At 43.9% G+C, this 25,472-nt stretch overlaps 1 protein-coding gene across 3 annotated transcripts in view; it reads right to left on the minus strand.

The window, feature by feature from the left end:
* The window catches only part of GRIK1 (glutamate ionotropic receptor kainate type subunit 1), a 968,246-nt gene that overhangs the window by 352,858 nt on the left and 589,916 nt on the right, over positions 1-25,472 (minus strand). For all 3 annotated transcript variants that reach the window (XM_085623097.1, XM_085623095.1, XM_085623096.1), the window contains exon 5: positions 908-961. In XM_085623097.1, coding sequence (XP_085479223.1) covers positions 908-961 — 54 coding nt within the window. The remainder of the gene's footprint in view (positions 1-907; positions 962-25,472) is intronic.

Below are 25,472 nucleotides of genomic sequence, written 5' to 3' on the forward strand. Positions count from 1 at the left end.
TCCCGTGCTCTCCATGCCACTGGAGTCAAGCTATTCCTGGCTGATGAGGGGTGAAACCCTGAAACCGGGCCTAGGATGCTTGTTTCCAGTCCAGAGAGGACCTGGCCTGGTAGTTCGTGCTGGACTGTTCCCATTGTGCGCAGGGTCAAGACTGATTTGCACATGGCTGGGTTCAAACTGGAATGGCATGGAGAACAAAAACGATGGATTTAGGCCCAGATCTCTGTTCTGGGGTGAATGTATGACATTGTGTGGAGAAGTGTGGCTCAATGATTAGAGCGGCAGACCCTGATGCAGAGGTCTAGCCCGGGACCAGGGTTCAATTCCCCGCCTCGGCGGGTCTTCGGCTCAAAAATTCCACGGACCTGATAATTCTCGCCTCGGTGCCATTCCAATCATGGAGTCCCACTCTGCAACTCTGGGCAATAGCTTGCTTAATCTCCACAACGGCCCCCACATTGCTAAGGATGCCTGGCCTCCACCTTGGGGGTGCCCAGGAGTGGACGCCTCACAGGGAAAGCCAGGATGGGTTCCACAGCGGTATTCGTACAAGCGCCTTGAGACCCTTGCGGGTGAGTAGTGCGCTATACAAGTATCAATTTACATTTACATTGTTCTGCATTCTGTCCATGAATTGTTCTTTCTGCAAATTGTACATTTCGCAAGCACGAGTGCAAAATCTAAGATTTTGCTACCGGTGGTGGCTGTATTAGGGCAGAGTATCAGTCCTAATGGACATGTTTTCAGTGTATCCGGACTATGAATCATACTATTTGGCTGTGCAACTGGGTCCTAGAGCAGTATTGCAATGAAGCTGACCTGCACTGTAAACTGCCCCTAGATTTTCAGAGTACTTCATGAGTCAACATGGGAAACATGTTTTAATATAATTTTAACAATGTCTTACCATTGTTGTAAAAAAGTAGTGGTAGTACTCTGTCATCATTCCCATGGATAGGATCTATAAAACACAAAAAGAGAAAGAAATTCATGAACAACATCAACAAATTCTGAAAAATTCTTTCAGAACATAATATATGCTTCATTTGAGTTACAGCATTTGTCAAACATTTTTAAAAGCTAGGGAATGTTAATCTCGATATATTCTTAAGTGAGTCCATTTTGCATAGCAGAATAATGACATCACATCAGACATTTATTTATGATATTTCCTAAATAACGGAACTTAGATAAACTTAGACCAATTAGCAAATGTAAGAAATTCCGCCTTCCAATGTGTAACACCAAGCAATTTGCGTTTAAAAGGCCTGGGCGAACTTTGTGTAATTATCTATGTGGAAATTGCGTAAAATGCAAAAAAATTGATTTCAATCAATTTGGACCACTATAGGAATTTAGAAAATTCACTCTTCCAATGTGAATTCCAAAGCATTCTGCTTTTCAATAGGCCTAGGCGAAATTCGCATGATTTCCTTTGTGGAATAACATTGGTGTAGGTTAAAAGGTCAGGTAACAGTTGCACTCTCAAGCCAGACCTAAAAATCCATGTAAGTTACCATCTGCCATCCTTCCCTTTGTGCTAATACCATACATGATCTAGTTATCTAAAACACTTAAATAACATTCCAATGAAGGTAGACTCTCAGGAGATTCTTGGTATGGATTTGTCATGGCCAAAAAGGAGTGTCCAAATTAGACTGATTAACATCTACAATAGGTTCAGTAGCCACTATAAGCCTTCAGAAACAATAACAACGTTAGTTGACTATTTAGAGAAATGTAGTGGAGACCCTTCTCTCATTCTTGCAGGTGGAGTACATCCAAGAGCTAGTGCAGGAAGAAGAGCAAGCTAGTGGTGTTAAAAAACGACTTAATCCTTCCATTAAAAGACTCACTAAAGTGGGCCAGCAGGTATTGTCCCTTACCCTTGCACATGGGGTGCGTGCCTGTAATGGTCGGACACCTGCTGATGAGGCAGCGGAATTTACTTTCAAGAGGGGTAGTATAAAAGGAAGGATAGACTACATCATGGTGGACCTGGACATGTGGTCTCATGTCAAGGATATGACTGTCTTAACCCGTGATGATAGTGACCATAATTCCCTTTGCTTGGAGCTAACTGGTCTTCCAATTTTTGAGAGTCAAACCTCTAACAATATAGTACCTACTGTAATGACAAACAATAATAGACGTATTAAACGGCCCAGTGTGGTAGCTGATGGGCAATCAATCCCAAACATTTATGAAGAAGTGGTCCAGACCCTTGGGGTAGCCAGACACTTAGACCACAACAAAGACAATCTTATCTTAGCTAGTTACCAGAAACTGTCCAATAGCATTAAGCAATATTTTTGCAAATCTATTAGTCTTAACTGTTTTAAACGAAGCAATGCCCAATGGTACAATGAGGATTGTGATTAACAAAGGCTAACCTAACAGAAGCAGTAAAGCAAGGAGTTCAAGAGGCCATCATGAATAGTAGAACGTTGTACAAGAGGGCACAGACTGGAGCAAAAAAGACCTGGGAGGCCAATAACTGGCGTACATTGGTTGACGCCTCCAAACAGAAAGATAGTCAAACGTTCTGGCACCTACTTGCTAAAGGTTAAGTTACAGGGCCGGACTGGGAACCAAAACCGGCCCTGGCAAAGTGCTTGGCCGACCCCCTCCCTCCCCCCTGGATGTTGGGGGTGCGGCCGTGCTCTTTGCCAGGGCCGGTTTTCGGCCGATTTTGTTACAGGGACAATTTTGCAGCTATGCAGCAAATACGGCCCTGTAACAAAAGTGGCCCCCAGGGGCCCAAAACCGGCCCCCACCTGTGCAGCGCACCGGGGGATTGCCCGGCCCTGTTAAGTTAGGCAGGTCAGTGAAGATGACTTTTATATTCAGCCACTGCTTTGGGAAGATTATTTTAAAAAAAATTATACTAGAGAGCCCCCCCCCCCCGCTTTAGAAGAAGAAATTATGGTAGCTGTAGGGGAAGTTACCCTGGCGCCAATAAAGGGAATTACTGAAGGGTTTTCCCCTAAAAGAAATCATAGCAGCAATTAACCTACTCCAGGCAGGAAACGCTCCTGGCTTAGATAGACTTTCAGGAGACTTGTACAAAGCTGAGCTTAATATTTGGGGCCCTTTGTTTCAAAAGGTTTTTAACGCCATCCAGCGAGGGGGGGATATTCCCCCGACATGGAAAGGAGCTGAAATAATACCAATCTTTAAAAAAGGAGAGAAAGGGGACCCCTCAATTATAGACCGATAAGTCTTATAGATGTCTCCCAGAAACTCTTTTGTAAAGTGATTTTGCTCCGTATCCAAAATTGCATGGAAGAGAATAACATTATCTCCCACCTGCAGGCTGGCTTTAGGTCATCTACAAGCACCCTAGACCAAGCATTTAGATTTTTGTTATTAATTTGGAAGGATGTTAAGCTCCTGAAGGGTCATCTATATGTTGTTTTCGTTGACCCTAAAACAGCCTTTGACTCCATCGATCGTAACAAATTGTGGGCCACACTGTGGAAACTAGAACTACCAAATGATCTTCTCCAGCTACTGGTTCGCCTGCATGATGATAATTACGCGAGAATTAGGTGGAAGTCAGATGGCAGCCTTTCAAATAGTATTGCAATCTCCAAAGGGGTACGCAAGGGGTGCGTGCTTGGCACAACTCTATTCACCTTGTACATCAATCGGTTGATCCAAGAGTTATATGATTGCGGAGGCAATCCTCCTAGACTAGCGGGCAGTCCCTTACCCTCCTTGTTGTTTGCAGACGACATACTCCTAATCTCTAAGACTCCGAAGGGTATCCAAAACACCTTAAATAAGTATGCCTAAGCTTGTAAAGAACGGGGCCTCGAAATGAATTTAACCCCTATGAACGTTCAAAGGGGAAGTTGATATGGGGCACCCAACAATTAGAACAGGTTAAGGTCTTTGACTACCTGGGAGTTAGAATTAGTGACGACTTAGCATGGACTCCCCAAATTTAAAAGAGTGAGTCGTCACTACAACTAGTGGACTGCGCAATAGCAAGGAGGCTAAGATGGTCAACCTATCGCCCAATCTCTCCTGTACTGGAGATACATAGGGCAAAAGGATTAGGTGCAGCTTTGTATGGCGCCGAATTGTGGCGCTTGGGGAAAACTAAAAAGTTAGAGGTAGTGGAAAATATGGGCAATACTTAATATCCCAATCAATACGCCAATTTTACCACTGCGCCTCGACTTAGTAGTTAAATCTATCTCACACTTTGCTGTCCTTAGAGCACTGATGTTTTGGGTCCGAATATGAGTTAATAATACGGAGATCCACGTAAAAGAGGCAGTGGTGGAACTATTAACCCTACAAAAACAGAAAGGTGAATTGCTTTGGTTCAAGAGGGTTAGAGAATGGCTGTATCGCTTGGGCCTGGATATGATGTGGGAGGCCCCTGGTTCTATTACAAAAACAATGGCCCCCTTGCTAAAGAAGAGATACTGGAATCTTATCAATTTCTCCAGCAATGAAACTGTAGCACGTGGTACTTTAACCTTGCAATTTTTAAATGTTAAGAGCTGTTTTAACTTTGACACGTTCATGGATGAAATTGAACCACCTCAGGCATGAGCACTTTATATTCAGTTCAGGCTTGGGACTTTACCACTAAATGTTTGGAAAAACAAATGGGCCAATGCTACAATCACTCCTGTGTGTCTGTCTGACCCAGAGACAATTGAGCACTTTTTTTTGTGTGTCCTGCGTACAGTAACATAAGGAAAACATGGATTATCCCAGTCTGCCGATTGCTTTCCTTTTCACGCCCATCGGAAGCGTTACGTATATTTCGATCGGACACAACACAATGGCTTGTCTTTGCAATTACAAGATATTTGTTATATGCCTGGTGGCAGAGATCGAAAGCGCCACTGTGAAATATTGGGTTGGATCCATTTAAACATGTCTTTTTATGTCTGTGTAGCTAATTTAGAACTGTAAATACTAAATCCTTTTTTTATAACATTGAATTTGTTTTAGGCAGGGCTTCAAAACCAAAACTTGATGAAATGTTCTACTTATGTTCTATGGAACAATGTGAATTTGTATTTTGTTTTATGCTGTTTTTATGACCATGCTATTGGTTGATTAATAAACTATACTATACATTCCAATGTCATCTGTGCCCCTGAAAGTTTACGGTAAGGCAGCTTGATAAATAAACAAAATGATCACAGCTGCGTGGAAGGCAAGCACTTTTTTGTGGAAGCACACAACTTCCATCCAATCAAAAAATGTACACCTGACTCCCAACATGTGGGCAGAGCCAAATCCTCTCTCTAGTGATGCTCACATAATTATCAGACATCAGCTGCGCTGTCAAGCCAGACCATAAAAGAATACAAACTTTCACATAACTTGAGCAACAGCTGTTCGGGTTCTGCATATACACATTTTTTCTGTACAACCGTAATACGATTTTTATCCGAACAAAGTCTCAATTACGTGAAGTGACATAATCCCAGAAATTTCACAATCAAATCATAACGAGAAATGGCAGATATTAGGTGAATTTATGGTGGCATACATTTAAATTCTCTGGATTTTGACCTCATCTGGAATCCATTGCTTATCATTTGGGCTTCAGCCCATATTCTTGTTTTAGAACGACAGTCTCATCTAGTACTCAGCAGCCCTTGGTAATATGGGTTTGGTTCGACTCTTTGCTAGGCCACTCAACTGTAGATGTGATCTTTGCTATATTAATAACCAGTGCAATATAAATTGACTTTTAGGGGACATGTTATCTCGGTCTGGTCGTTTGTTTACTTCTGTAAGAGGTTGAAGACCATGCATGTTTTTTATCCCCATTTAATATCACTGCTTAGTATGATGTTGTGCAAACCAAAGCTGGCTTTTTGCCAAAGAAGCACTTACATATTCTTTAGATTGGTTCCTAAATTAATATTTATTTTCTATTTTCATGGTTTGGTGGGCGGGTTTATTGGGTTCCCTTTTAAGTGCCTTATATATTTTATACCTACAACCCCCAAATCCAAAAACAAGACGTGCCACTAGCTGTGCTGTCCCAATCCCATCACTAAGTTTGTCACACACAAGTTCATGTCCTAAACTGCATTGGAAATTTCTCTATTATCGTTGGCCCTTCAAATTTCAACGTACTGCTTTAATTTGACTGTATACAATGCAAACTATTTCTGGCTATTCTTAGAAATCTGCTTTGGGCATCCAAACGCTTCAAGCGCACCAACTCTATCCCTGTGTGTTTGTGTGAGAGAGAGCGAGATGTAGGTGAGGTCCTTTCCAGATGATTCTGTCAGTGAGGCTACATCTACCTCCTTTTACAACTAAATCCTTTTGCCTCTGTCTGCGAACACCCACTGATAGTACAACAGACTTATGTCCTGGTACAACAATCCACTAAACTAGCTAGGCTGTCCCCTTATTTATTAGCAAATTCTCTTACAAATAAACCTCCCAGACCAGAGGTGTCAAATGTAGGGCCAGAAAGTCCTCATCCATGCCAGATTTTCTGGTTACACCAGATTTGCAGGCTATTCACTAAATATACGTATACATACAATTCATTTAAAAGGAAACAATTTATATATTCGTGCCTAACAAAAAGGAATATGTCCTTCTGTAACAAAACTGGTGCTATGTAAAGCGCTCTGATACCCGATGTCTCAGGTCTAGTTCGGCTATATAAAACAACAAAAAAATATAAATAATATATATATATATTATCCTGAAACTATGGCTTCTGCGAGGCCCTTGTGAACTTGCTTTGGACAATGCTGCATCAGAGGAACAGTAATCCCCTTGACTGATCTCTCTGTTCAATTTACTCCTCTTGGCTCTGCTCCAACCTACTGGATTGTCGGGTGCAACCCCATAGCTCACCAGTTTGCTGGGTTACAGTATATTTTACCTTAAAATCTGTTTAATGTATTTTAAACGTGTTGTTCTATGTTAAAGGGGAAAAGCATGAGAAACTGTTATACAACATGAACCTAACAAATTTGGCAACATGACTGCAAAGCGGTATATAGACCCAGGCTTTAGTATTAGACTAGGAAGGGTCATAGGAATAGAGTAGGTTTGGGGGTGGAAATTAATTGAACAGGTTGGATTGCACTCTCGTCTAAAGTATTGGAGAGTGGGGCAGAAGTTTCAATGCCAGTTAGAGTTAATTCCACAGTTTGGTAACACACATCTCAAGGGTTTGTTTTGGGGTTCTTTCATTTTGATGCATTAGTTCCCAGAAATTTAAGAAGCTGTAGCTTTTTGTGGCATAGAAACAGTCCAAAACTAACATTATTTGTCTGCAAGGTTGCATTGTTTGTTTATGCTGGGTGCCTAGTGAATGATTAAGTAATTGTAGGCATGCATGAATCTTGAGCCAATATAGTTTTTGGGTGGAACTGATGTGTTGCCCTGTTAAATGGGGCTGCAGCATGGAGGTACACATTGTAGGAAGATAGAATGATATTTGATGGTCTTATTAGAAGGGTGCTTGCCCTGTCAACATGAGACAGAACTGCAGTTGGGGGATATCAAGGATAAAGCCAAGTTCGATTTAGGGTTGCTGAAATTTCATACTGAGCTATTTGTGATTTAATGCGGAGTGATAGAGGGTGATGCACTCTGAGATCATCGCAGAGAGCTAAGATTGGGCCTTGAACCTCAAGATGTCACTGTTGAAAACTCACGTTTGGTGACGTTTAGGTTTAGATAAATGGCTGATGTAAGAACATGGATTATTATTTGGGGTGGGTAGCCACCCACCTCAAGGAATGATAACATTAACTGGTCAGGGTGAACCCTAAAGTCAACAGTTGGCCTGAGCTCAATGCTCTGGTAGCTGAGCTACAGAGTTGGTAAGTTTAACTTGGTGTGATGTGTGAAGTATTTATGAAGCAAAAAAATACTAATAATGTCAAACCACAAAGCAATAAAAATCCCAAACTGAATTAGAAAAATAGGAAAAAGTGCAATATACAAAATGATGCCAAAAATAACAGTAATCCAAACAGCGGTACTGGAGATATGAATTTTGAATTTTGAAAAAGGTACATAAAAATAACACCAAAAAGTTCGAAAGCACCAATTACAGTCAATGGTCGTAGTAGACCGGGATCTAGGCATGATTTAAGGCCAACCGCAGTGGTGACCAGATGGGATACACTATTTGGATTGTTACCGATGGAAGTCTGAAAGCCAAAAATCCCACTTCAAAAAGAGACTATGTTAGTTTTTCTTAAGGAAACATGGAAATTTCTTCTAAGTTACAACTTACTTTGCCACTTTTTGAGAGGAAAAATCCACGCCGTGCTGGACGCCATCAAAATTGTAGCTACCATCGTGGAACTAAAGGCCAGAATCCTGAACTTAGTTACGCTGGCACCCTGCAGCTTTGGAGGTTTTCATAGTCTTTACACATAATGGGAGTTTCTCATTTTTTTAAGAGGTGCAGAAGTCTCTGAACAGGACAAATGTGAAAATCAGCTGATGCTGTGGAGCTGCCAGTTAGAGAATTTCCCAGTGATCCTGCTGAAGCTCTGGAGGAAAAGCTTTCAAAAGTTTCCAAATTTTCTTTTAGTGCCCAAACAACCAGAAGAGTACACGTCTAAGATCCACAGGACCTCAGGGAATGCCACTTAGAGACTCACTGGGTGGAAGGCAGAATGCCAACAGCAAAGTCCAGTCCAGGTCCAGTTGTCACTGGTCAGATGGGAGCATCAGGAAAACGTATATAGAGCAGACAGGCTTAATTATCTTAAAAAAATATTGGTAAAGCATTTAGAAGTACCAAAACAGTTAAAAAGTAAAATAACACAGTGCAATAAAAATTCCACTCCAATTTATAAAAAACAGAGAACATTTAATAAGCATAAGCAAAATGACACTAAAATGAAAAAAATCTGATAAAGGGAACTGGAGATATGAAGTTTTAAAGAGTTAATGGGAATATTGACAGGAAGCCCAAAGCATCAATAGTAGTGGTTGCAATAGGCGTGGTTTGAGGCCAACTGTGATGGAGCATGGGGTGGACAAACCAAGTAAATTGGCCTGGAAGTAGGAAAGTTCAAAAACATTCCTTAGAACTAATCTGGCAAGAGGCTTTGCCATTTTTCAGCAGAGAAACTCTTCTCGACATGGGATAAACCTGAAATTCAATCTGATGCCTTGGAAATACCATTTGGATTCTTTTCATGGCCGATCCTTAAGCTATAGAGCACATGTTTTGAAAAAGTTCAAAGTTCTTTTAGAGCTCTGACAAACACAAGAGTACATTTCCAAGGGCCTCCGGCCCTCAGGGGGTGCACTTAGAGGCTCTCAGGGTGTCAGGCAGAGGGCAACAGCAAAGTCCAGGTCCAGTGGCCACTGGTCAACTGATATTATTCACAGGAATGTCCTCTTCAGCTTGGTTATGTTCCTGGAGACACCCAGGGTGATCAGCCTAATCTTTCTTGGAAATCTTGCTGTCCTTGGATTTGAAGAAGAAGAGGGTACAACATTCTCAGGTATTTCTCACAGGTCATAGATGCCAAGTACAGCAGGTACCGACCACCTCCTATCCTTTCGCAAGTCCAGCAGTCTTCTGCGGAAGGCTGGATGAGGGTCCAGCTTTGTAGTGTTCCTCAGCCTGTGGTTGGGGGACACCCTAAGACACTCCTAGTTCCCTCTGACCAATTGAGTAAAGGTTTCCAGGCCTGGCTTGCCTATATTCTGAAGTAGTTCTAGGTTGCCTTACTGCAGAAAGTCGTAAAATGCCATGTGCTCAGGCTTTTTCAAGATGATGACAGTGTTCAGCCATGCAACACTTGGGCCCTGAAGGCTGCAGGTGTGTTTGGGAGTGGCATAGGGGAATCAGTGTCCTCCCACATCTAACAATAAAATCCATTTTGAAGCTGGACTGTAATTACAACAAATCCTGTGACAGATGTCTGGTAGAAAAAAGGCAGGATTCTTCAGCATTGGCATCCTGATCTCTCTCTTTCAAGTGCGCCCCAAGGGATACATGTGACTCAACAGACCTGTCAAGCAGGATCTGACAGTCCAGTGTCACAGGATGCCCACAGCCCCTACTCTGAATATTCTGTGGCGTACAGAGGTTTCATCTCTACTCATTTAGGTCAGCCTATTGTGTGCTCCTGGGAGGAATTACACATCTTATTCAGACTGAGTACAGGCTAGAAGAACCTGGAGAGTTAATGCAAATTAACCTCCGGGAACATCGGGCACAGAAAAGGTGTCTTTTCAAAAGTTACTGTTTCTTAATACTTATTAAAAATACAACTTCACCATTTAGTTGAATTTTAATACCAATTAAAAATAGTGGTTAAATATTTTAATCTGTACTCTGGTTTTCAATATTGGACAGCCAGGCTTGCCACATGAAAAAATAGCCTTTGGGGCCTTGTCATCATAGGGCCATTGTGACATTCATTTTCTACATGCCCTACTTTAAATATCATGCACTCTACCTTGTGTGTTACAAGGCCGACATGGGGCAACATATTCATGTTTAAAAGGGAGGTTTTTGCTTGAGTTCCATTTGAGCTCAATGTATCTATTTAGAAGAGATCACTTTCTGTCATATAGGAGGGACCACTGCCTCTTTAGGACTGAAAGATAAGTGCCCGTTTATAAAGTTGGTGAGTTTAGTAGAATCTGGCAGAAAACATTTTTTAATTCTGCTGATATATTGAAGAAGAAATGTACAAATGCACCACCCCTTTCAGTGATTAGAAGAGCACCATTGTACACCTGGATTATGGCTGTTATGTCTTAGCATGACATGGAATGTGTGGGATGTAAATAGGGTGTTGTTTATTCTGATGAAGGGGTTAAGAAATTTTCGTGTGAGGGATCTTATGATGGAAGATGGGATAGTGTTGCTCTTTAATACGGTAATCCTGAAGGAATTGATGTTGACGACATCATCTAGCATCAAGGGTTTTCAAGCATTTCATATGCAGATAATGGCTTTCTCAGGTGAGTTGTTGGGGATGGTGGCGTGTCATATGTTGCTGAGTTTTATTATATACCATTTGTTGATGGCTGCTGATATCGGCATAAAGTTCTTCAAAAAGAGGTATCAGGAATCCAGATCAGACAAAAGGTACTGGGTCCAATTGCATCAAATGGGTCTTTTTCCACTCATCTCCAGGGGCCCAAGTATGCGGAACCAAGTACCCTTTTTTAGCACTTGGCTCAGGATAGTGAGGCAGAGTAGTCTGAGGGTGACTCAGAGGAGATGCTGTGGGCTGGAGGGTCAGCAACATAACAAGAAACATTGAGATCACTGCCCACTCAGTGTTTTTTCATACAAACAGGAAAAATACTTCTTTACATGCAGTACTAAATATTAAGCACACATTAGCAAATATACAGAGAAATTGCAGGTGGGTATACATAAGTTGACATGCTATAACAGGCCTCACGACCAACAGGAGGTGCACATTAGTCAATGGTCTCACAGGTCAGGTACCCCCTTAAGGTATCATGGATCTCCTAGGCTAGAGGAACCTTTAACAGTATGTGCATTAGCAATCCCTAAGACTTGAAATGCTATACCTGCATATATGCCTAACACAAAATAATGGGTGTAATTATGCTCACTGGCATATTCATAGTGTCACCACAATAATTAAAGACGCATGTATGGATTCAAAACACACTGCAATCAATACTAAAACATTCCTGAATGATACCGTGCTTATCACTATATACATGAATGCACTTCCAACAATGTTCAGGTCAATTTAGTTCTCTGTGTTCAACATTTAGTAATTCATAAAGCCTCATTGTACTTTTAATCTAACCGCAAAGCAACTCCAGGACATACAATCAATGATCCATGCGTTCCAAAACCATGACACTATAGTCCCAACTCCATGAGCTTGTTTTTAAGTGAAATGTCTCCTGGGATCATGAATCCTTGTACTTAGGGTGACACACAAAGAACTGAGGGGGGGCTCTTGTGGGAGTTGTTGGTGAGCCAATCACTGCTCATCTGTGCTCATGTGTGCCCTCAGCACAAATCAGTTCATTTTGCCATGTGTCAAATATGAAACTTTTCCTACGGTGCCCAGAGGATTCTAGGGCACACCTTTGTCCTGAGAGCTACTGTTTAATGGAGCAGTACCAGTAGCGTTTCTCTTTTTCACTTCGAAAAATGAACTCTTGATGTGGGCTTTTTTTTTTTTTAATTTCCGGTGTCGACTCGTGACCCTAGTGGGGAACCTTCAATCTTTATTTTAGATTCCATAAGGGAGCACTATATCTCTTTTGATTTAAGACAGCTTCCCATATGGCTGGCACAGCTCTTTGTGTGCCAGTACAGGAGCCAACTTTCTTTCTTTACCACACTTCTGCCGCCGGCTTCTAAGATGGGTGGGTAGGCTTGCAGTGTGCTCTCCACCCCCCCACCCCCCTCAGACACAGTCACAGACATGGGAAGGAGGGAGAAAGTACACCGCATGTAACCCCCTGTTGGCCTAGTAAAAGGGAGCGTAGTTGCACTCCAATGGTATCCATGGTGCCCCAGGGCCCTGGTCATGCCTGGGGGAATTGAAGGTTTGATAGCAGGGAGAGCTGCACACCTGACTTTGATTTTGCTGGAGCACTGTGCCACCCGGAGGCAAGATGCGATGAAATGGGTAGAGCCACGTGTATTCCCATTCCTAGTGATCCCCAGAGGGACCCTCACCCACCAGGAGTAATTGAAAGAAACCAGCTGGCACAGTTAAAGTTTCCTAAGCCAGGCAGCACTGCATTTCCATCAGGCAGTCTTCAATGTGGAGACAGACAGACTACTGTTCTCCCTGGCTCTACTGGGCCTAGAGAACTGCGTCGGGGCTTTCTGCTCTAGGTAGTGCCACTAGTCTCCAGTGGATATATCATGATCACATTCTTAGCATTGTGCCAATGCAGAAAGGGTCTGTGCACTTCTTTTTTCCGTCTACAATACATACAGTAAATTGAAAAATCCCCGAGTAAGTGCATATACAGCTGACAGCAGCACTCAGAAACATGAAGAGGCAATTACTGCCCTGTTATTCTGAGCTCTGCTGTCTGCAGCCAATTCACTAGCTGAGAGAGTGTCTGAGTTAATGTATGCATTGTAGAGAAAAGGACCAAACCCTTCTCCATCACCACAGGTCAAAGAATGAGATCATGATACAGGCCCTGGAGTGATGATTTTGAGCCTCCTGGTCTCCACAAATATTTGACCTTTTCTAGAGCTGATTTTCTACTGCTCCCCAGTGAGAAGATGTTCGGGCCTGCCCTCCTGCCTCCTTCACTCCCTCTTAGTCCTCCATGGTCCTGAGCAAATCCACACTCTACTGTCCCCCAGAGGGAGTGGTGAGGCCAGTGCCACTGGCCCTGGAAACCTAGGTCAAAAGGAGTTCATCAATACAAGCCCAGGTTAGTCCTTCACTCTGAAGACTGGTTCATCCATGCGGAGTCTACCCGCCCTTATTTTGTTTCAGTTCCAGTGCATCTCAGAGTTGTCCCATGTGTAGGGATTTAAAAGTGGAGGTATAGACTCCAAGACGTTGGGTGTCTCTCCTAATATCAAATCTTGGCCATCCTAACTCCTCTTCAGTTTCCAGCTCCTCCCCTAACTGACACAGCAAACTGGTTCCTTCCCTCCAAAATATAAAAGGAGAGCACCTTCTGCATCTTCTGTGAGTGGTGCGAGAGTTCTGCCTGCCTCCATTTGTATCCCTGAGGCAGACTGACTGCACTCAAGCTTGCCAACAAGGGTGGATGATTAACCCATGCACATTACTCCACCACCCTCTTTCTCTCCTAAGAGCAGTGTTAGGGCCTGATGTAGCAACATTACATTTTGTGAGTCGATAATAACGAAATTTACCAATTCGCTATTATAGACTCGCAAAGTGCAATGTATGTAGGAATCTGTGAATTTTTTGCGATTCCTACGCATTTCTTAATTGCGACTCGCAAATTGCGACTCGCAATTAAGGAACGACTTCCCATTGATTTCTATGGGCCAAGAGGCCCATAGGAATGAATGGAAATTGCGCGCGCAAATTGCGAGTACCCAATAGGTACTCGCAAATTGCGTACGCAGTTTCAAGGGTGCACCACTGAAATGTGCATGTGTGCACATGTGGCGCACATACATGCCCTAAGGGCCACATGGCACTTTGAAAAAAGCAAAAAAGCAAAAAAGTGCTTTTTTCTAGTAAATCGCAAATTACCACCAACTGCGATTCCTTAAAGCAATATCGCAATTTGTGATGCCTACTAGCATAGCATTTAGGAAATCGCAAATTGCGACTCTCTAAAGGCATGCGCAAAATAGGGAATCGCCATTTTTGCGATTCCTTCTTTTGAGAGTAGATTTTTGCTTACCTACATTGCACACAGTTAAATTGCGATCGTAAACGCTGAAATTCTGCGAATTTCAGCATTTGCGATTGCAATTTAGCTTGATACATCTGGCCCTAAATCCCTTAATCCTTCCAAATTGGCCTATTGTATGGGGGATGCTTGATCTACCCACTGGCCACAAAATTAGGTAATTTGGTCCATCAGTGCACTTCAAAGCCTGACTCGAATTAGAGGTTGACTCAGGAAAATACAGCAACAACCAAAGTACATGAAGGAGTGTAAATATGGCCAAACTTTTATATTTGCACTCAGGACTCTTGTGAGCCTATTGAAAGAGAAATTAAACTTTTATCTAGATTGAGCAAATGCACAATTATTATTTTAGTGGTTTCAGTTATAGTTTTCATACTTTAAAGGACTACAGATGTTTAATGGAGCATACCAAGCTGCTGGTGCTCATATACTGGGCTGAATTAAACAGCAGTCCTATTTCTCATTCAACACAAGTGTTCATGCATGTGCACATGTATTTATGTGCAACAAGTGCAGGGATTCTTATCCCAGCTGCACAGTTGAGAATCATAGTTTAAAAGGTGCACGACCTGGCGGTTAGCACTCACGTCTATTTTAGCAGTTATTACATTGAATGAGACTAAGTGAGATCTTAGTGAGACATTTGGATTTGGAAGTGGACATCGTGAGGAGCAATGACAGAGGAGCTCAGAGCAACCGCAGGAGAAGTGTGGAGTACCGAGGTCTGGCATGCAGTGTTTGGTGAGGAGTGATGGCCAGCGGAGCGGAGGTGTGGTAAGCTGTGCGGGAAGTTGGGGTTAAAGGTGTAGAGATGGGCACAGACCATAGGACCATAGGAGCGCGGAGCGGTGCGAGGAACGGAGCCGTGGAACACTGTGGAGCGCACCATATAGTCTTGCGCTCCACAGAGACTTCTACCTTCCCTCCTCCCTCTCCCAGCTTGTTCTAGCCTGCCCTCATGAGCCTGATCAGACAGCTGTGGCACTGTCAGCAGTTTCACGCAGGTCCCACAACCCCTTGGAGCCCACCCGTGCCCTGCCAGGCACAGATACCAAGTGCAGCACTGTGGGGCGAGGGGTGGTTGTTAATATTGGTGCAGAAGTGGCCTGCTTTTGGTCTGCTGCAGCTTGCACCAGCAGCTTGCACCACTACCCGCTCCCCCAAGTTAGTCTGGCCCCACCCTCACTCCCACAATAGTGCAACAGTGAAATAATGAAATAGTTTAAGAAACAGATGAAAACCCTGCCTTGTGATTTGCCGTTGCTGTGCAAATTCTTGCCACCTCTTTAGCCCTATCAGGCTCATGGGGGACACTCAGGACAAAGGAGCACGGGCAAGATAAGGGCAACCCCTGTGTGTTAGACACTGTGGTGAAGGATAGGGGTATGTTTGGTCTAGAGACGGCCTACCTAGGAGCAGGTGCGGTCTGCACATTTCAGCTCATCCCCCGGTCACAGGTCCTGCAATTTTTAAAAAATCACTATCTTACCAAGTATTGCCTGTCTCAGACATTACTCTGTCCAATTATTCATCGACTACAAACCGAGTTTCAGTCAATAAACAAGATTGTTTGAACAATATTTTTATATTGCAAAAGTACTTACATATCTTTAAGACACCACCCAGGCAGAGAGTGAGGCAGTGAGTAAGAGACTATCAACAGCAATTACAACTGCAACCGCAACTACAAGACCAATAAGTGACTCTCGCACAGAAGGACAACTATAGGACCGATATGAGATCAGGGCTCCGCAGCCAGCTGTCAAAAAGAAGAATACATTACAAGTTCTGCCACACATTCAAAAGTACAAAGCCTAAGACAGTTTATGAGGGAAAGAGTCTAATCTTCCCACTGGCATAAAAATGTATGAAAATGCCAACTAAATATGACTTTCTAAAAGATCCTGCTGGGGCCATTTTCTCCTCAACAGAGGGTCTAGCAGGCCGCCCAAAGCCAATACCTCTGATAGCCACGTTGAACAGTTAAATCATGATCCAGATGAGGTCACTGAGGGCACGGAGACTATGAAGGATAATAAGATGCTCACAGAATCTGTTTGGGGCCCTTCAACCAACATTGGGCTGCTTTGCCTCAGATCTTCACCACCTCCCTCTTCTCCACCCTCAACTTTATCAGATGCAGTTCTGCTACCAATTGAGGGAGAGATTGTGGAAACTGCTGTGCTTAACGTCGCAATGAATAGCAAAGGGCATCAGCTCTACCCTCAAACAACATGGCCACCAGTGGCATATGTGATGCAAGGTAAACAGAACCTGGATTCCAATCCTACACAGGAGGCACCTTTGATTGTTCAAGAACAAACAAATCAAGTGCAAAACAGCCAGCCTTTCCCAAATGATCTAGGAGGAACCATTTAAAAAATAGTGGATGGTGTGACTTCGAGAATCGAGATTCAGCCGAAAAAAGAGTTGGACAACATGTCTGTAGCTCTAAGGGATAATGAAAGAAACAACGGCAAAGACAATGTACAAATTAGCATAGAGACCCTACCTGCTCCTAGGATTCCTAACTTTACTACTCCTAAATTCCTTTTGTGAATACCAAAAGTCGTAAAGTTAGGATTTGGTCTCAGATTACTTTTGTGAATCGGGCCAAGGTGAGCAATCCACCTAGCGGTGCAAGTGATATATGGGAATTGCTCCTAAGAACATCACAATTGACAGTCATCTCATTGTGCTATCAATTGAATAAGATGGACTTTCAAGTGGTTTTGCTAAACTTAGCATATTTGTATCAGGCATTGGTCACAAACTGGTGGAACTTAATAAACGAATAGCCCCTTGGACAGTTTAATACATTAATTCAAAATAAATCTAGCATGCCCATGCCCTACCTGCAACTTAGGACGTTTGGGGCATAATGGACAGCACCACAACGCTCCTGGTTTAGAGCCAAAGACACTCTACAAAAATAATACCTGCCCCCGATCCAGCCAAACCAGGAGCTCCAGGGAAAAGACATCAAGCAGGACAACTCGGGGGTGGTGGGGGGGTTGGGGGAAGAATGACTCTTTGAGAACAATCGTGACTACAGAAATGGAGAAACCAGAAGAAAATAACACAGCATCAGTGCCTCATGGAAACAGCAGACACTCCAAAGAAAGTGGTGTGGTCAATTAAGTGGTCTCCGAGTTGTAGCCGGAGAGTTCAATGACCAAAAAGTAGAGGGAAAAACAACGGGGCATATTAGCATGAACCTCGTTAAAATTATCGCTGGTTTAGCGGCAGGAAACTGCCGCTAAAACAGCGATAATGGGCTTGATAATATGCGTTATAGAATTCCAATAGAAGCCCAGGTTAGATGTCCTGCACATCTAACCTGGGCTTCTATTGGAATTCTATAACGCATATTAGCAAGCCCATTATCGCCGTTTTAGCGGCAGGAAACTGCCGCTAAAACGGCGATAATTTTAACGAGGTTCATGCTAATATGCCCCTACATAAGGCTAGGAACAAAACAAAAAAATTGTGTAGTTCCAACATTTCTGGCAATTCACTCAAACTTAATCGTGGAAAGTAGCAATGGACCACCTTCCCACAGCATCTTAATAAGGAGACAAAATAAGGAACTCATCCCTTTACCACACTCTCTCAATAACAATAATCAGTTTAAAAGAAAGCTTTTCCCCATATTTTCTAAGAAGCTACAGTTAAAAATGCAGAAACAAACAACTTCTGTACCTGGGTATGCCACCAGGAAGCAGTCTCCCACAGAAGGCGCCCATTGTATGGTTTTTGCAGACCCAAAAGCGACAACAGCATCTGTGAATGTGAAATTAAAAGAGGTTTCCCCACCTCCCTGTGCATCTATGATTATGGAAGCCATCAAAAGGAGGGAGGCAGCAATAAACTGCGTGGAAAAAATACATGCCCAAACTACTCTACTGAACTTAAGGGGGCATCTCCTAATGGATGTGCCAACAACTGGGGAGCAGGACTCAAGGAGCCACAAGACTGACACAGAAATCCAGACTGTGATACGAGTTGGCTCAGGTGAATGATCAATACTCCAACCCCTAACAGTTACAATGCCTAACCATGTTGATATCATTACTCAAACAGTGTTGCATAAGGAAGAAGTCTTAATATTTGAACCACTCGAGTTACAGCATCAACCTAAGGAAATCCGGCACGTGGTGACATGACAGCCCCACATGAGGCCTGGCCTGACTCCACTCCACCACAGAAAACAAGTGTACAGTCTTTTACCCTGAATATCATTCAAGGGGAAGGTGTGACATTTTAAACCAAAGTAACATTTTAAAACTCTTACATGCTGTGCCAGCACTTGTGAATGTCTTTAACAGACTTTGAAACTGTTGAATTCCTACCTCTCCTGGGGAACAACATTAGGGAGCCAACTCTACTCTGAGAACCTGGGCTTCTAGCTCTATTCCAAGGCAAGTCTTCCTGGAAAAAGAGTTTTTTTTTATTATGGGGAATCACAGTTCGAACATATACACCAGCAGCGTATCCTGTTCCATTCACCCTGCCAAATGAGCTCTGGATGGTGCATGCTAACAAAGGGGTGGATCTTGTGTATTCCATTTCAGAAATCAATGGGCAGGTCCAACAATGAACCAACTAGCTCTAACAAATTTGGTGACATGGCTCTAAGTAAACTACTTGAAGTCGTCCCAAGTAATTCTCCTGCAAGGAACATGTTCCATGCTGCTACTTGCATTTGACGGCTTTACAGTGTTCTTCACACCGGTGTTTAAGATTGAGAGGAATGGTCGTCCGAAGCAAGTCTTAGTGACCTACGTATCAGTGTCACTAAAGATTGAAAGTAAAATCGAGATGACTGATGATGAAAGCATATTATTGGTGACGCTGAGGAAGTGGTATCCAACATTTGACACTTCCCTACTGCTAATCAACATCTGCATCCATCCAGACTACTGCAACCACTAATTTAGTTTAATGTGTCTTATCGTGTAATGATTGTTGACGGCGCTAAGTATGGAACATGGGAATTGCCTTAAAGGTTAACGGAAGGAAATGATGTTGTACGCAAACATTGATTACTTAGCAAACACTTTAAAAATAAATTTTGTTCATTTATGGTTAAACGGGGGTCCCTTTTGCACTTGTTTGGTGAGGAGTTAGTTAATTAGTTTCTCTAAGACCTTGGCTGTGTGGTAGGAGGGAGATGGGTATGTAGTTGGAGAGAACGGCTGGGTCAGCGGGATGTTTCTTGAGCTGGTGGCATGTTTTCAGGGGTCCGTGAATGTGGCAGACTCAATGGATTTGTTGAGGATAGGTGTTAGTACTTCAATCATCAGTAGGAGTCCTTTGATAAAGGCATGGTGGGGAAGCATCTGATGGGGCCCACAAGTGGATGGTCATCATGGTAGCTGCAGTTTCAACTTTGGAGACATCAGGCCACAAGTTCAGGCTTCAGTCAACCATGAATGGATGTTGAGTTAGGATGGTGACAGGGTTCAGTGAAGGGCTGAAGTTGCCAAACAAGGAGTGATTTTGTCACAGAAGAATTCTGAGAGCTTGTTGAATAGGTCTTGCGAGGGGGTGATGTTGCTGAAGGTCGCAGGAGGTGTTGTGAAATTTTTGATGATGGTGAAGATTTCCTTGCAGCCATTTGTTTCGGCATTGATGCGCTCTGCAAGAGCTGTGTGCCTGGTGTTTTGTATTTACTGGTGGTAGATTCCTAGAGTGGATTTGTAGAAATCGTTATCCATCTAGACTTGTTCTCCATTTGCACTTCAATCAATCGCAATGGTGTTTCATCAGCATGAGTTCATCTTTCAAAGCAGTCAGACTTAACTTAGAGGCAAAGTGTAAAGTATTTATGCAACACACAAACATTAATAAACTGAAAACCCAACAAAAGAAAATATACAAACCAATTTAGAAATATAGAGTACATTTTAATAAACATACTGATACCAGAACGAAAAAAATTCAATCAGTAGAACTGGAGATACTGAATTTCAATGTTTTAAGTGCTATAGAACCTAAACGCACAAAGCGCCACTTGTGGTCATTGGTCATGCTAGACTAGGAGAACGTCACACGTTCTGACTGAACACGAAGGAGCGTGGGCCAAATACAGGGATGAGGTTCGTCCTGCTGAAAAAATTGCCTTCTCAAAGTCCAGCGCAATGAGGTCAGTTCGGTGTGGAGCTGGTCACGAGGACCAGGGAGAGGGTCACAGATGAATGTCGCTATTGCGCAAAGAGCAGGCCTGGTGTCGCAGATGGTCGTCAATGTAGCATGATGATCCGGTTGAGCGTTGTCGACGGTTGTTGCTGGCGCTACATGTTGGAGGTCGTGGACTGTCATTGCTGTAGTGTGAAGTGCAGATCTTGCGTTTGCCAGTGGTCACTGCCGGTCGCTGTAGCATGAAGACCTGGGTTCACCAGAGCTTTGTGTTGGCTGTCATCATGGGTGGCAGAGTCTCTTTCCCCTTTTCTTGAAGAGGAGTGCACTCTGATGCCAGCCAAGGGTCCAGGACCTGGGAAAGCACCTCTCGGGGTTCAGGTACTCAGTCTAGCAGAGACCATAAGGGCTCAGGCAGAACCAGTTGCATGCCCACACAGGTCCAGTAGCAACAGGTCAGCTGGGAAGTTGCAGGGAGGTCTCTGGAGCTTGCTACGTCCCTGTAGTTCAGAATAGGAGGTCAGCCAACTGACCCTTGGTGTCACTCAGGTAGTCTGGTATGAAGGATGCATGTCCAGTCTTTCTTCTTAAAGATCAGGGCAGGCCTTTAGCAGCAGGGCAGTCCTCTCGGGAACAAAGCAGGTCTCAAGCAGATGGGAAGTCTTCTGCAGAACAAGGCAGGCCTCAAGCAGAATAGCAGTTTTATGGGGAGAAATCCTGGCAGGATGGCCCATCCTGCCTACATCCAGTCACCTTTGTGTGTCTGTCTGGCAGGCATACACAAATCCCAACAGCAGGACATTCAGAGTCATGTGACCCAGTATACTGGCAGAAGGCACAAATGGTTAGAACCAGAAAAAAACAACTTTCTACAAGGAGCATTTTCAGAATTGTGAGTCAAAATACAACTTAACCATTAGAGAGGATTGTAAATTGCAATTTATTTGAGTGTAAACAGCCTATCTCTACTTGCTCCCAATCAAAAGTTTTAATTCATTAAATGTAAGTCAATGGGAGAGATAGGCCTTAAAGCAATGAAAAATGAATTTAGGAGTTTTTTCACCACCGGCACATGTAAAACGCAATCCCATAGGCCCTACTTTTAAATGCAATGCACCTTGCCCTATAAACATTTGGGCCTACCTTAGAGGGGACATATGTATAAAAAAGAAAGGTTCAGATGTGGCAAAAGGTTTCTTTTGCCAGGTTGAAATGGCAGTTTGAAACTTCCCTACCATCTTCAGTGGCAGGCGAGAGACGTGTTTTTAAAGTGCTACTTTAGTGGGTGGCACAATGACTTCTGCAGGTCCACTAGCGCCATTTAATTTACTGCCCCTGGGTATATGTAATATTATTTACTAGGGACTTTCAAGTATATTAAATGTGCTAATTGGGTGAAAGACAATTTTAACATGTGTTAGGGAGACGGCACAAAACTTTTGCACTGGTTAGTGGTGAAGTGTGCAGAATTCTAAAGCCAACAAAATGAATTCCGCAAGCAAGAAGAGTGAAGGCAAAACGTTTGGGGCAATAACACTTCAAGGATGTCGGCTCTAACACTCGTGCAGGTGTGTATACAGGGCAGAAGCCCAGTCCAATTCTGTGATGCTTTTCCAGCTGCAGCAGGTGGGTCCGGTGGTGGCAGATCTGTGGTGGTGTGGGATGGAGTAGGAAGCCAGCTCTTTATATGGTATGCCAAAAAGAGGTATACCATGCAAAAAGTCCAGGTATTCCCTTACTTGAGGACAGGGGCTTGCTCTAGCAATTCCTATGTGCTCTTCTAGTGGGTAGTATGGTGAAGCAGCCTTAGGCTCATCAGAGAGGAGTATGAGACATCTGCAGCAAGCACACAGCCAATAAAGGCCTCACATGACTCAATAAGGAGATCCAAACCAATTTATAAAAATAACACTTAAGTTTATATAACTTTGGTCACCAAGATCATCAAAATCCGGTAAGCACTTTTAAACATAGCAGGTTTGAAGATAACAGTTTTTTGATCCATATATTGAATCATAATTGAAACACTTTGCAGCAATGTTAACTTAGGAAGAAAACATACGCTCCATACTGTCACTTAGCAACGACTTACAGGACCCTTCCCCGGGACTTAAGATGAGTATGGGGCAAGGTCACAGGAAACACCAACAGGTCAACTCGGGAGGCACTGGGGCATCCGGGTACAGAGGTGTGTTTTTCAGCATCGGGTGATTTTGAAACTTTAAATCAGAATTGAAGCACTCAGGGGTAATGTTAACCTCTGGAAGAAAAATATGTATTGGATTCGGGCACTCAATGGTGACATACAGGACCAATCTTCTGGAGTTAGGGTGAGCATGTGACAGGGCCCAAGGCGGCACCAACAGTTCACTTCGGGCAGCACAGAGGCGGCCAGGTGCAGAGGTGCCTTACAGCGTCGGGTGCCCCATTCAAGTCTACGGAGATCGGTCCATATGAAAAGAGACTGCAGGCTCGGACTGGGGGACCAGTTGGGCTGAACCAACAGGGGGTTTCAACTCTTGCAATGCTCAGGGATGTCAGGATGCCTGTGGCTCTCTTCTCCAGGGGCGACAGATGGAGAGATATCTTTAGGCGTTGGATTTTCATCACCGGGAGTACCCGCGGTAGAGGGGGCCTGCAAACAGAGGCTGCAAGCGGCATCAGAACATCCACAGTGGGCAAGTCCAAGGTGGGCTGTGTCTCTGGAGGGCCGGGGGAACACATTGGCACCATTGTCCCACTTCAGCTTGGGCTAGGCGATTCGGGTGCAGTGGTGCTTTCTGGTGTTGGGTTATCGCTCTGCTGTTCCACTGAAGTTCCTGAGTCTTTGGAGAAGTACAGGCAGTCCTCCCAGGCTTTGGATGGTCACATGAGAAAAGTCGCATCCATTTCAGGTAGCCTAATTCAGGGGTGGTGCTCGTCTGAGGGTGGACATGCCTGTCTTTTAAAAAATTTGTATTCTTTTTATTAAACAATATCAGTGGTTGGTCAGTGCGTACATTAGATCCGCAATTAAAGGTGCATCACATGTATCCGAAAAAACAATGGTCATTACAATATTAATACAGTGTGAAAGTATCAGGAGAGCAGTAGCATAGATCAAGGAGTCAGTGGTTCATCAGTGGGGGGGGACATATGGGGGTTCAAATATATTACCACGGTAAACATTCCATTTGGTAGAGAGCCCTATCCATTTCCTTGGACAACCACGCTAGACATAAACAGTTTTTCCTCGTACCATGCACCAGTCCATGTCAATTATCCAGGCAGCAAGTGTTGGTGGTGTCAGTGCCCCCCAGCAGCGGGCGATATTACGCTTGGCTATCATCTGGCAAGCGTTGACCAGAGTTTACCTCTCGTATTGAGATCTGTGGGCTCCCAGACATTCAGCAGACACCTTTTAGCTTCAAGTCGTATTTCAATCACCCACACGTCACTCATACATTTATGTACCTCCTTCCAGTATTTGTGGATTAAGGGACAGTCCCAGATAATATGTAGAAAGGACCCCTCCAGGCCACAACCCCTCCTGCAAAACCCCTCCCCGCTCCCGCCCATCAGGGCCAGTCTAGGACCGGAGAGATATACCCGATGTAGGATTTTTAATTGGATCAGCCTAAGTTTCGCCGATATAGCAACCTCCTTAGGTGAGGACAGTGCTTCCTGCCATTCCTCGTCATCTAATTCCAGACCGTCCCGCCCCCATTTTTCCTGCAAGGCAGTGAGAGGATCTGGAGTGTTGCGTATTAACTTCTTGTATGTGAGTGAGATTGCTTTGTCTGGCAGGTGTCCATCCAGTAGTCTGTCCTCGGGCGGGGAGGATTACGGCAAGTGTGACCCAGCCGGGTTATTAGCCTGAAGAGAGTGCCTGACTTGCATGTACCAATGCAGCTAGATCGTGCGACTGTTGTAGAGAGGCAATCTGGATCACTCCGTTCTTCCCCAGAGATCACCAATTCGTGAGTGACTTATGAGGTCCCATTTGTCAAATCCTTTAGTGCGACCAAGCGAACCCAAGGATTCAGAATCCCACAATGGGGTTTCAAGTGTGATTCGCTTTCCCCATTCTAGAGTGCGGTTTACTGTGTGCCAAACCTGCACTGAGAGTCGTGTGGGGCCCGTCAGGTGGAATTTATTGGGTCTGGAATACAAGGCCCTTGTGAAGCAACCATCCGGGAGCAGCCACTTGTCCATCCGGTAGCCGGGTTCATCCCTGCCTCGGTAGATGCACTGGTTGATGGCTGAGAGATGTGCTGCCCAGTAGTATTTTTTAACATCAGGGAGTGCTATGCCCCCATCATACCAGCCAAGTGTACATTTTTGAAGTGATAGGCGCGGTTTACCGTCCCAGAGGAGATCTCTCTGAGTGGATTCTACGTCTTTAATTTTTTTTTGTGGGATTGGGTCCGGAAAATTCTGGAGGGCATAAAGGAAACGGAGCAATGTCATCATTTTGAAGAGGGCTGCACGACCTAACAGATAGTGGAAGTGCTTTCCAGGCCTCAGTGTATCGTCAGAACCTCTGTAAGGGCAGGAGGAGGTTGCGTTCATACCGGATCTTGGCATTTGTGGAAACGAAAATACCTAAGTATTTAAATCCGTCTTTTACCGTTTGGATTGGGCAGTCTTTCGGGACCGTGGGTGGGTCACCGTGCAATACATAGAGCAACGATTTGCTCCAGTTAATGCTATAACCAGAGTTTCTCCCAAAACTCGTAAAGATATCAAGGACCCCTCTCAAGGATTTCCGGGGGGAGGCCAAATATAGAAGGATGTCGTCCGCATATAAGGATATCCGGTCCTCCCAGTCTGCTGCCCACCTAAGTCCCCTGATGGATGGGTCTCACCAAATCCAGGCTGCTAACGGCTCAAGGGAAAGCTCGGAGAGAAGTGGCGAGAGAGTACACCCTTGTCAAGTCCCTCTTCCTAGTGAAAAGGCGGTTGAGATTTTGTTGTTTACCACCACT

Source organism: Triturus cristatus, chromosome 8 (genome assembly GCF_964204655.1).
Source record: "Triturus cristatus chromosome 8, aTriCri1.1, whole genome shotgun sequence".
NCBI classification, from domain to species: Eukaryota; Metazoa; Chordata; class Amphibia; order Caudata; family Salamandridae; genus Triturus; species Triturus cristatus.